Here is a 13,027-nt window from a genome sequence, read left to right as displayed (position 1 = left end):
CATTCCTGTCAAAGTTCAAATTCCTCTGAGAGAATACAATTCCCATGCCTTCCCCTTGCATTCTCGATGTCTTGCCTGTATCATGGAGCCAGCTCCTACTTAGTCTTTAGAACACAGCTCTTTAAAACAAAGTAATTCATTCATGCTTCTTAGTCTCACACATCTCTTTCACTTTTCATGCAGTATGTAATGTATTGGTGTGAATTGTTACACTTATTTTTCTCATAAATAGAGGAAATTCACTGAAGTAAAGAGCACAGTATTTCAACTTCATGATCCTTGCACGTTACCTATGTAACATTGATTCTAAACTATTAAGTATTCAACTGGGTAGAAGGCTGAGTGAACGAATAGGTAGAAGAAAAAAATGAGTAGTCTATCTTGGTAGGCATTCATGTAAAGTGGAAAATTACAACATGATGTAAATTCTAGATAACCATGAACACTAAAGGATTATTCATTTCAAATGCTGATGTGTAAGAGAAGTATGATGGATTCTGAATATCATTCTAATAGTCAAATAATTGTCCTAGAAAACTAATTTAGAGGAAATGGTTATAGAAGAATAGAAAACAAAAGGAAGGCACAAGGTGAGGGAGCAAACAAAATTGATGGGAATGTCTCAGGTATAGGTTAATTGAGACATAGTCTAGGAAAGGGCTAAGTGTGAGTCGAAGGGGAGAATCAAATGTAAAATATACTAAAGCACAAACCACTGAGACGTGGTGCTAGAGTGGACTACAGGAGGCAAACCAGAAAGGTGGAGTCATGAAAGGAATGATGACTCACTACTAATAAACAGAATAAAATCCTAAGTCCAGAACAAGAGGACCACAAGGGATCATCAGTTTGTTAGGAGGGTGACTACCCAGAACGCTACCATAAAAATGCAAATATCTTACAAGAATCCTGTGATCACACCTTAGTTCTTCACCTCTCTAGTAAAGAACAGATTGAAAAAGAGTGCAGAGAAGGAAAGTTGGAATAGAGGAGGAAGTGAGGCACATGGTTCTGGCTGTCCTAGTATCAGCCTTGATCAGAGATGTGCTGTTGTCATAGTCTGAGAAAGGGCCACGTTAACTCTTGAACCCAACACACATTACAGCAAAGCCTATGATAGAGCCCACTACTTTATTCCATTAAGGTATACAAACAAATAATGGGAAGGAAAAAGGAAAGAAGGAAGAGGTGTGGGGAGAAAACCCAGAAATGGCAGCTTTCTGGGCTTGCCAAAAGCAAGCTTTATTCATTTCTTCAATTCCACGGAAGCCTGCTGGTTGGACGGCTATCACCAACAAATCCAGAAATAGACACATGTTTTAAAACAAAGCAAAACAAAACAGAAACAAAATACCCTGATCAGTGTGTGGACCTCACTGTTTAGTCTTAGGACATGGCAATGCCCAGATATCCACACAGGGATCAGTGTCAACGAGGCAATGTAAATAATCTCTCTAAATCTTCCTCTGTCATTTAATTGTAGGAGGCACATAAATGACTGCAAGAAATGGAGGGTACTTCTGAAACAACAGCTTATTAACTTCACTTTATTAGCTAATAAGAAAATAGGTCCTTGTAGGTAGGATATTTTGTTCACAAATTTGAAAACAGGCTGATAACTCAGTCAATATTCATTTTTGTCTACCCTTCTAAATCAAACAATTTCAAAATTCATCCTTCATGGCATTATCCAGCAGTGTAAAGCATGGACATGAGAAAGTCAACCATTTGTAAAGCCATCACTACCTCCTTTCACTTCCTGTTTACTAGATGATGTCAACACTGCGTGGAGCATCTAATTCATATGACAGTTGACTGTTGAGTAGTGATGTGTATTTTTCTAAATGCTCAGTATCTCTATTTACTCTGCAAAAAAATAACCAATGTGTAATGGAAGGTATGTCCAGTCTTATTTTAAAAAGCAGGATAAACTTAAAACATATTTGTGGTCCTGAAGACTATGTAGCAATTTCCGTCTCAATCTCTGTCCCTCTCTGTCTCTGATTGTCTCACTGTATCTCTGTATCTTTGTCTGTGTCTCTCTGTCTCACTCTTTCTCTCTGTCTTTGTGTGTCTGTGTCTCTCTATGTTTCTTTCTCTCTACTCTCTCTCTCTCTCTCTCTCTCTCTCTCTCTCTCTCTGCATGTATATGTATTTATGCAGTTATCTTTTTCAAGTAGATTTGTTCTTCTGCATGCTGAAAATGCTGCTGGTATTGTTTAGCTCATGTCTCTTCATTTTATTTTTATTACTGTATAGTAAGAGTGTGATTCTGTCCAGTAGCTTTAGGGACTTTGCAACCTGATTTAGTCTTTCCAAGCTATAAGATTCATATAACACCATTCAATTTCCTTATAATGAAGTCACACAGTGAGATTGTTCTACTGGTCTTTTACACATAAAATAATTACAGTCATTGCCACCTCAGTTAAAGACATTTTCCTAAGAAGAAATTGATTTTTATGTAACACAGTTCTTTGTAGTTTGCGCTAACCAAGATTAGTACTTGGTATAGCAAGTGACTATTAACTTCAATCCCTCCATAAAAAGATACATTTAAGTAATTACCATTGCTAGCTTCTTGAGAAAATTGTGTATAATTTAGTCATTTACATTGTATGCACAGAGTAATTTGGTACTTGACAAAAAATGGTTAACTTCTGCTTGTGACTCTTGCAGATCCAACAGAGCAGGTGACAATACAAGTGCTGCCACCAAAAAATGCCATCAAAGAAGGAGACAACATCACCCTTCAGTGCTTGGGGAATGGCAACCCTCCTCCTGAGGAGTTCATGTTTTACTTACCAGTAAGTGCTTAAGCATTAGCTGAACCTGACTACTATCATTTTGTCCTATTGTCTGGCTTCTAACTGACGTTAACAATTGTATGCACTTGGGAAGCTTAAGTGAGAAAAAAAGTTATTCTTGGGAATAGAAAGAGAAAGAAAACACCACCTGTAGAATGTCCATTGAAAGCTTCTGTGACACCAACCTCTGTGGGTTTTTTTTTTTTTTTTTTTACTTTTATTTTTTATGTTTCGTCTACGTTTAGAGAATTCAGAGACAAAGCGGTAAAAGCGGCAACCACAGGAAACCATAATTGCAGATGCTCAGGGTATAATCATCCAAATAAGACATAAAATCTGCTCTGCGGAAGTAGACCACTGTAAAAATCAAAAGGGATGCTGGCAGAGAGACTGATGTGCATGGACGTTTACCCAGGGGAGTCTCTGCACATGCTCTGATCGTTTGAAGCCACAACAGTCAGTTCTACCGTGTAGTTTAGCTAGCTTGGTGGTATAAGCATGTGGGCTCTTTATCACTGTACTTATCAATTTTGAAAGATATGTTGGGGAATTCCTTTAAATATTTGCATTCTTAGAGATGGTGGGTCAATCTGGAAGAGCAGCGTTTCCACCATCCTCTTACTGAAACAAACTATACTCCTACTAAATGGTGCATTTACTGCAATAATGGGATTATTGGAGATGTAGTCCTAGCATGACTGCTAGTATTTTACAGTATCACCAAAGCATCACTCAGAAGATATGTATAAGAAACAACCTCTTACAAACATAAATGCTGGCAGACAGCATTGTTCCCTCTGTTAAATGTACGTACTAACATTTTCTTATTTACAATGAAAAATTTGAAATGGAATTTTTACTTTGGCTATCAGGCGTGACAGAGCCAAGCTAGCTTCAGAAGTATGATCTGCTGGTTTTCTTTGCTGCTTTGACGTCTGTACTTGCCTTCCTTGATTTCCGTTCCTTTCTTTGAATTGCTTTCTTCCTTCCTGCTTTTACTGTTTTGCCTTCTTCATGCTTCCTTCATTTATGTCTATCAGTATTATTTGGATATATGACTAGATTTCTCATCCACTTGCTTGTTCTCTCTGTCCTTTCTTCTCCCCTTCATCTTCTCCTCTCTTGTCTTCTCTTTCTCTCCTCTCTCTCTCTCTCTCTCTCTCTCTCTCTCTCTCTTTCTCTCTCTCTCTCTCCCTCTCTCTCCCCCCCTCTCTCTCATGTTCTCTCTGTCTCTTTTTGTCTCCCTGTCTCTGACTCTCTGACTCTCTATATATCTATCTCTTTCCTTCTTCCTTGTCTCTGTCTCTCTCTCCCTCCCTCTTTTTATCTCATACTTGGAATGACACCAAGGGCCTTGCACACACCAGGCAAGTTTTCTGCCATTAAGCTGCAGCCCTGTTTGTGGTTTACTATATAGCCTCCCTCTACAGCTTAGGCTGACCTTGTTCTCACTATGCCACCCTGCCTATCCTAAAATGTGCAATGCTCCTGCTTTCAAATCCTGAGTGCTGCAAGTATGGGGATGTATCCCAAGACCAAGTTCATGTTGTCTTTTATAATGTCTCAACTCTTTTCGTCAATGTAGAGAAGGCAACAGAAAAAAAATGATAATGGATATTTTAAATACCTGCTTTAAAATTCAAACTCTATATGCTCTCTCTCCTCTTAGAAAACAGATGTCATCCATACAATATGAAGTATCTCTTCAAAATTTAGTTCCAAAATATGAATTATTTCGCAAATCTTTGGAGAACAAAGTTTAATCATTCATGTCTAATAGAAAAGTATGGTTGCTTTTTTCTCATCTCTGAGAAAATGGCATCTTTCCTCAAGAGTTATAAACATTCTCATTGAAGCTACCAAGTGTAACCATCTGACATTTTGCCTCCTTCTAAAGGGACAGCCTGAAGGCATAAGGAGCTCAAACACTTATACACTGACAGACGTGAGACGCAATGCCACAGGGGACTACAAATGCTCTCTGATCGACAAAAGAAACATGGCGGCTTCAACAACCATCACTGTTCACTGTAAGTGAACCTCCTGGAGACCGGTTTACCTCAATGGCTTCTAATAATATAACCTGGCTAACTTTTCTAAGCACAGCTCTGTCTTTCTTAAATAACTTTGTATCAGTTCACTGTATTAAAACCATCAGAAAAAGTTCTGAGCTTTCATACAGGTAACTACGAAGATACTGAATCCTTCCATAAGAGTGGGAACTACAAACTTGTCAGTGGTAAAAACCTTTTCCTCCAAATGTCTTCAGTCAACTGTAAGACTAAGTAATTATCATATGAACCTTGAATAACTCATTATATATTTAAATATATGTGTACAGAATATATAAATATATATGTATAATATACATAATTTATTTTATGCAATTCTGGAGATGGAGCCCAGGGCTTTGTAGATGCTAAGCAAGCCTTCTGCCACTGAGCTGTAGCCCTAAGCTCTTTTTATATAATGTTGATATTAACAGGATTTGCATTTTACCATGGAGAATTTAGATTCTACATCTCATTTTTAAATTACAGAATAATATTAGCAGCCATTTAAGTCAACACAGAGTTACTACAGATTCAGCACTGGAAGACAGAGTAAAGGTGACTAGAAGCCGGGCGGTGGTGGCGCTCGCCTTTAATCCCAGCACTTGGGAGGCAGAGACAGGCGGATTTCTGAGTTCGAGGCCAGCCTGGTCTACAGAGTGAGTTCCAGGACAGCCAGGACTACACAGAGAAACCCTGTCTCGAAAAACAAAAAAACAAAAAAAAAAAAACAAAAAAAAAAAACAAAAAAAAACAAAAAAAAAACAAACAAACAAACAAACAAAAAAAAAAGGAGGTGACTAGAAGCCATTTATTAACTGAGTTTACCCTATGTAAAAGGTTAGTAAATTGAACGAAAGAGAACCTTTTTAAAATCACCTTGAGTGACACCTTTTGTTAAATTGTAATCTGCTTAGAGGACTCCAATGGCTCCAAAATTATATTTAGTCTCCAAGAATATGACGAGGGACCAGGAATGATCTACCAAGAACAGCCATGTAGGAAGCTGGAGAGATGGGTTAGTGGTTAAGAGCAGTTATTGTTCCTGTAGATGACCCGAGTTCAATTCCCAGAATGCATATAGTGGCTCACAACTATCTATAACTCTAATCCCAGAAGATCCAACTCTTTTCTGACCTCAGAGAGCACTAAGCACACACACGTTACAAACACATACATGCAGGCAAAACTCTTATCCACACAAAACAATAAAATAAAGTAATCTATCAAAAAGAAAAAGAACAGCCAGGAACCTTAAGTTTTTTATTTTGCAGATCATGAAAGCTCATTTTATTAACATATCAGATGCTTCTTAAAAGTAATTATTTATTTTTATTGGCATAGCCCCCTGGGAAGAATAGAACTCATATATTGTTTTGGATAACTGTGAATCTTATTTGGGGTTGCAGGCTGAAGGAACTTTTACCCAACAGTGCAATGAGAAAGATTTCTTCTCCTAGGAATGATCGGTTGTAATCCAGCAGAGCATGAGGTGCCTGACTCGTTTTGTTTTGTTTTGTTTTGTTTTGTTTCTTAGTTAAATGAGATTAAGAAGTAGTAAGGCACAGGCATTGACGGTCATCAGAGAGAATGCCCCGAGTGTTTAGTAAAGGGTCCTCTACAGAACAGGGACTCTGAGGAACTGAAACTTCCACAAGCTTTAAACAAGGGACCTGGGCTATCCATCTTGACCACATCCCCTGAAAACAAACACCAAGCACTTGTCCAAAAACATCCCTAGCGAGCAATATCGAGGACATGAAACTCCCATACAATGGGAATAAAATTTGATTAGACAAAAGAGAGAAAGGAAACAAGGTCAGAAAACATTCAAGGAAACTGCTCTAAGCACATGGTGCTGTGTTGTCTATCTACAATGCTTGGAAAACATGTAAACAAGGAAGCAAAATTTGGAAGGAGATGCAGGAGGGCACAGTGGGCAATAACACAACCAGATGGTTGCTTTTGATTGATGTTCGACATGTACCCTGGGGAGCCCTGTGGAAACAGTGAAGTGTTGAAAACTGTTAACAGTTTTCTGTCTCTTCTGCCATCGTGCTCATGGGTTTGAGGGTGTCTGCCATCAGGCACTCATTAGGGGGGAAACAGTGATGTCTATATAGAACAATAGTGCTATTTTTTCCTTCTGGGGACCAGTAAGTCATAGTACCATTTACCTAACAGTGTTATAAGAAGGAAAGCAAAGAAATACACCCAACAAATACAAATGTCTGTGAATAGTCCTCTGATATCCTCATCCATTATATCTTGAGGCTAATTACCAATATTCCAGCTCCTTAACCATGTGCTTATATTTAAGAGATGTTAAGTACACAGGCTTTAAAGAGGGGAGAGCTATTCTGTGTATAGTGTGTAGAACACACCGGGATGGCTACACCACACACTCTAAGGAAGAAGACTTGGTCACAACTACATCATACCTCAGTGATAAGATATAGAAGGAAGAAAAATCAAACAAAATATAGAGGAAGGTAATTGAGTTCTGATGCATTTCATTAGATTCAAATGTATTCTTGTTTTGACAGATTAACTGCAACATTGAGTTCTAAGGCCTAAATGTCTCCTTAAAGGCTAATGAATTATAATATTTATCATCATTTTATTCTATATTAAATGCAAACATGAAAATTACATTTTGCTCATTTTTTAGCTCCTTGCTTTCTAAAAGTACAATTTGTTTCTCTCTCATAAAAAATTAAGCAAATTATAGGTAAAAAAGCCACATCAGTCCATGCACAGGGATGCAGAGCCAACCTTGCAGTGTGCCCATATTCCTACAGACTCTCTTCTGCCACATCTTACAAATTCTTCATCGTAGCCTTCAAAGTCCATCTTTATCCTTTACAATCTTGTGTCTTTTCACTGGCAAGTTCTTGACTCCAATAAGTTTCTCTTTTTATAATTTTGATGTAAATGTAATTCACATACATGTTCTAATAAAACCACTTACTCTACAGGTTGGTGCAGCTGCTAATATTAGTGTAAACTAAGTAGTATACTTCTTCAATCACTCATTTAATAACCATGCCTCCTCTGAGCCTTGATACGCCAGGTCTTGTGGCTATTTCAGAGAAAATCAAGGTGTGGCCGTTACTCTAGTGATGGTTACTGCTTAACAGCAAAGACAACCACTGAGAATAACATCTTTGGGAAGACGCCTTAGTCAGTACTCAAACTACTGCACAATTGAGAGAACTTGAATTCCAATTCCCAGCAACCAAGGAAAAAGACATGGATAGGTAATGTCTGTAAACCCAAAACTGGAGAGGGCAGGAAGGGAAAATAAGACACAGCCAGATCTCCGAAGCTCATTGACCAGCCAACATAGACAAAATGGTATGTTCCCAGTACATAATTAAAAACTATATTAGGAGGCTTGATGTCCCAGCGTAGGGGGATGCTAGAGTGGTGAGTCTGGAGTGGTTGAGTGGGTGGAGGAGCACCCTCATACAGGCAAAGGGGAAGGGGGAAGGGAGGATGAAATGGGAGAGGTTGTTGAGGGGAAACTGGGAAGGGGGATATCATTCGAAATGTAAAGGTATAAAAGAATTAATAATAATATAAAAGATGATTTTAACCAATAAAATTGGAGAATGAAACAGCAAGCCAGCTGATATTGACATCTGGCCTCCATATACTTCTGCACACAAGCGCTCACACATACACACTTCTACACACACATAAACACACATATATACATGCTAGCAAGCATATCATCACATCCATATAGCATACATATTTATTTGTAAAAATAACACAGAAAATTGTGAGCAAGCTGCACCAAATCATGAAAGAGACAAAAAAAAAACAAACAAACAAACAAACAAAAAAACCCTACAAACAAAAGCACTTGTGGTCTCAACTTAATTCTATAGTTAGATATAAATTATATAAGTTAGATATAAATTATATAAGATAGCAGTACCACATGATGCAACATTGATCAGCCTAATGAGCACATTTATTTATTTATTTATTTATTTATTTATTTATTTATTTATTTTTGGTTTTTACCATGTGGAAAAGTTGACCCAAGATTCCCAAGAGTACCAAAGCACTTAATTGTCAGGAGGCTCTGACAATGTAGTGTCTCTTATACAAAGCCTTTCTGCTTTGAAACTCAGTCTGACCGTGTTCTCTTTACTGCTTTAGCCATTGCTTATGCCACTACTTAGGATTTCAACAGGTAATTAGTGACCTCTGAATGTGTAATAGGTTTCTCACCATGTTCTGAACTCACGGGTGATGGACTTCTGCAGAGTGCACGGTATCCCCCACACTATTATGTCAAGCCAGCGCTCGTGTACAGATCTTCCATTGGTGTCTACAACATAGTTAACTGTGTGACAATATTTGTTCCATTGAATTGCATTTTCTTCCTACAAATCACACCATAAGTTTACATTTTAAAAATCATTTTTTTTACCTGAAAGGCTCAACATCTTTAGGCATATTTATCCTATGTATTTTTTAAAATTATCTGTTGAAAGTGTACCAATAATAGGTCTTATTCAGAATTTCAACTGCACGGAAAATGGAATAGCATTTCAGAAATAATTCAACTATTTGTCAATTTTCTCTGAAGAAGCATCTACACTATATGATAGATACTTTTTCCATTTATCACCTGCTGTCTAAATATATGTGATTTTTCTACTGCTGTGTCTTATCAACTCTTTTTTCATAACATTTATCTATTCATTTTTATTTCCTTCTTGAAGTGAGCTGATTTGTTTTTCTTAAGGTGATCGTTCCCAAAGAAATATTTATATGTTCCGCAAACATCGTTATGTTAACAGAAAATGAATGAAAAATCAATTAGATTGACCACATGTTTGTCCAAGCTCACATCAGTGCTAACTTGTAAGGCTAAGCTGAATCTTGTCCAGTCTAATTCTTTACACACATAAGTCAGTTCTGACATTTCAGGTACAGATAGAAAAAGCGATTTTGTTTTTTATTTCATCTTTTCACGTTCAAAATATATCTACTATCTTGCTTTCTTGTAGTTTTCATTTTAAACATTTTTTTCCTGTCTCACAGACTTGGATTTATCCTTAAACCCAAGTGGGGAAGTGACCAAGCAGATCGGTGATACCCTGCCTGTGTCGTGCACAATATCTGCAAGTAGGAACGCAACTGTGGTGTGGATGAAGGTAAGTCCAGGTTTTTGCTGCTGTCCCGCTCCTTAGCATGTGTTCCTTGAGCATTCTTTTGCATTTTGTTTTACATCCCAATATGTATATCTAGACTTGGCTTGTATGCTCACATCCATGTGCCCTTTCACTCCTCCTCCCCAGCGTTTGTCAGATCACAGTAATTTGTAGAGGCACTCGGCCACACCATGGCATTGTTAATGGCTGGACTGCAACATAGCTTGGTGCACTGCTTTGTGATTATGTAATGAAGAGTGATCCACACATGCATGCGCACACACAAGCACATGCAATTAGGTACTTTAAGGACAAAGCTTAAAGAGTTGATTTTAGCTGACATTATTCTGACATCCTGGCTGTAGTATCTATGCGAAAGTGTAGCTGTTAGTCATTTTCTTCCCATTATTTATAATGAAATCGAGGCAGACTGATCAGAAAACTCACAAGTAAGATATCAAGAGACACAAGCCCATTCTTTCTGGAGTATGGATGTTGTTCTGGAACCATACCCTTTTTATTCCTCTTTAGTGTCCAGACAACTTTTTCAGTCTCTAAAAGCTGATTCATTGTAATTGTGAGCTCTTGATGCTGGGGAGATCCTTTCACTTCTGGCCCTTAGGAAACGACTAGAGCATTCTAAAATCTTGTTCAGGATCCCCTGTGCAAGTTCATGTAGTCATATAACTAAAATAAAGACTGTGCCTTGGCCCAATATTTCTACTTTTTGAGAAAAAAAAAATGAGAGTAAAGAATTGGTGTTCTGAGTCCAGCTTCTCCTTAAAGCAGAAGTCCATGACCACAAAATCACCATTTCCATCATTGTCTAGTGTTTCCCAATATATAGCATGGACAGTAGAGGCTAACTAAGGAAATTCTGAGAAAGTAAATCAAATCTATACATCATTTGAAAAAAGAGTTTAAGTTATTTTTATAGCAATCATGCAGAAATTTCTAAGACTTCTTCTAGACAAAATATTTCTGTATAATGCAATATACTACAAATAAAACTACAAACACTCAATCTCTGTCTCTCTGATTTTTGTCTCTCTGTCTCTTGACCTCCTTCCCCTCCCCTCCTGTCCTCTCTTCTCCTCTCTGTAACAGGATCTCACTATGTAGCACTCACTAGTCTCAGATTAGCTGTGTAGCCCAGGCTAGCCTCCAGCTTCCGAGTACTGGGATTAAAGCTGAACACTACCACATGCAGCATCCTCTCATCCCTCAAGAACTTTCTTTTGCTTTCTCTTGGACACACTCTTGCCACAAATGTTCTTCTCCCAAATGATTACAACATCGCTCCTCATCACCCATAGTTAATATGTGCTATTTATATACATAACTGTCAAATAGCTATACAATCTATAAGCAAGTAGAACAGTCAATGATGGAACAAACACACAAAGGTATTTTACTTGAGAGATAAGTCTGCTACAGTAAACATAAAATACAGTCACCGTTACTGGTTAAACCCTAATGTCAGTACTGCTAAGCAGCAATATTCCTGCTCATCATTTGTTCATGGGGAAGTAAATAAAAGAAAATCCCAGTGTACAAAAACCTATAATCTTAATTCTGTCTTATTTGCTGCTTTTTAATTTAGTGACCTGAACATATGATCATCTTCTGATGTCAAATAACTTTCTAATATACACATAATTTCCCTTTTTTTTGAAATTAGAGTAGCAAGGCTTTCTTACTGATTGTATTTTTTCATAATGCTCTTGTGATTTTATAACGAAACTCTGGTGTTGATAGCCATTCACCTAAACTAAGTTTTGAGTGTTTTGCCCCACATTGATTATGTTCCATGAGTTTCTTATGGAACTGTGTTAACACAGTAGTAGGAATTGGCAATTAAGACTTCTACTCAATGTAAACTATTCATTTAGTTAATGCTCAAAACAATTAGATACAGTAAGAAGATCCTATTTCCCAAATAAAGAAAACTCAGTTTGAGGAAACCATGAACAGGTTCCAAATTGTCAACACTAGAATAGAGGGCTCTGAACTACAGCTCTACTTTGCCTGACTCCAAAGTCTCTTAAGGAGAATATTCAGACTCACATAATAACCTTGGGCTTGATTATTATAGAACACATACATCTAAAGGCACAGTTGTGAGGCTGCATAGATAGTTCATAAAGAACTCACATTCTACATTCAAGACATGAGGACCTTGTATAAATCCCCAGAACCCACCAGATATTATGTGGTGTCACCAGTATTGGTGTACAGAGACAGATTGATCCCAAGAGCTTCTTAGCTAGCCAGCCCAGTCAAAATGGAAGCTTCTTGTTCAGTGAAAGATCCCATCTCAAGGCAATAATAAGACAGATAACAGAGGAAGATACCAGATGACCTGTACTGGTCTCCACATCACACTCGTGCACAGGAATACCCATCCAGACATGCAAGCACATGTACCTCACACATATACTATGCACATGCACATAATACCATGCACAGTAATTTAAAATATAATAAATATAACATGGTTGTACCCCCGAAGTAATTGTGTTCTGTGTTTAACCAGGATAACATCAGGCTTCGATCCAGCCCTTCGTTTTCTAGTCTTCATTATCAGGATGCTGGAAACTATGTCTGTGAAACTGCTCTTCAAGAGGTTGAGGGACTGAAGAAAAGGGAGTCACTGACACTCATCGTAGAAGGTAGTGAAATGCTTTAGCGGCAATTATTTTGTTCTTCAGGAATTTGATATTGGATTTCTTTTAATATTTCAATAGTACTATTCTAATTGTAATAATATTTCAGGAAAACCTCAAATCAAAATGACAAAGAAAACTGATCCCAGTGGACTGTCTAAAACTATAATCTGTCATGTGGAAGGGTTTCCAAAGCCAGCTATACAGTGGACCATTACCGGCAGTGGAAGCGTCATAAACCAAGCAAGTATTTTAATTCTTGTTCTGGGCTACCCTTGTTCACAAGTTGAGTTTTATTTAGATACCTGAATTATAGGTTAGTTTGGTTG

General features: G+C 37.7%; 1 protein-coding gene across 4 annotated transcripts in view; it reads left to right on the top strand.

Moving 5' to 3' along the window:
* Positions 1-13,027, top strand: part of Alcam (activated leukocyte cell adhesion molecule) — a 186,594-nt gene that overhangs the window by 153,796 nt on the left and 19,771 nt on the right. For 2 of the 4 annotated variants that reach the window (XM_034515733.2, XM_034515732.2), the window contains exons 7-11: positions 2,680-2,807; positions 4,705-4,837; positions 9,923-10,035; positions 12,569-12,704; positions 12,808-12,941. In XM_034515733.2, the coding sequence (XP_034371624.1) occupies positions 2,680-2,807; positions 4,705-4,837; positions 9,923-10,035; positions 12,569-12,704; positions 12,808-12,941 (644 nt within the window). Of the gene's footprint in view, positions 1-2,679; positions 2,808-4,704; positions 4,838-9,922; positions 10,036-12,568; positions 12,705-12,807; positions 12,946-13,027 lie in introns of all 4 variants that reach the window. The other 2 variants (XM_076943016.1, XM_076943015.1) reach the window with 1 other exon arrangement.

This window comes from Arvicanthis niloticus, chromosome 12 (assembly GCF_011762505.2).
Source record: "Arvicanthis niloticus isolate mArvNil1 chromosome 12, mArvNil1.pat.X, whole genome shotgun sequence".
Lineage (NCBI taxonomy): Eukaryota > Metazoa > Chordata > Mammalia > Rodentia > Muridae > Arvicanthis > Arvicanthis niloticus.
The sequence above is the reverse complement of the archived record's forward strand: the minus strand, read 5'-3'. Positions and strand labels throughout refer to the sequence as shown.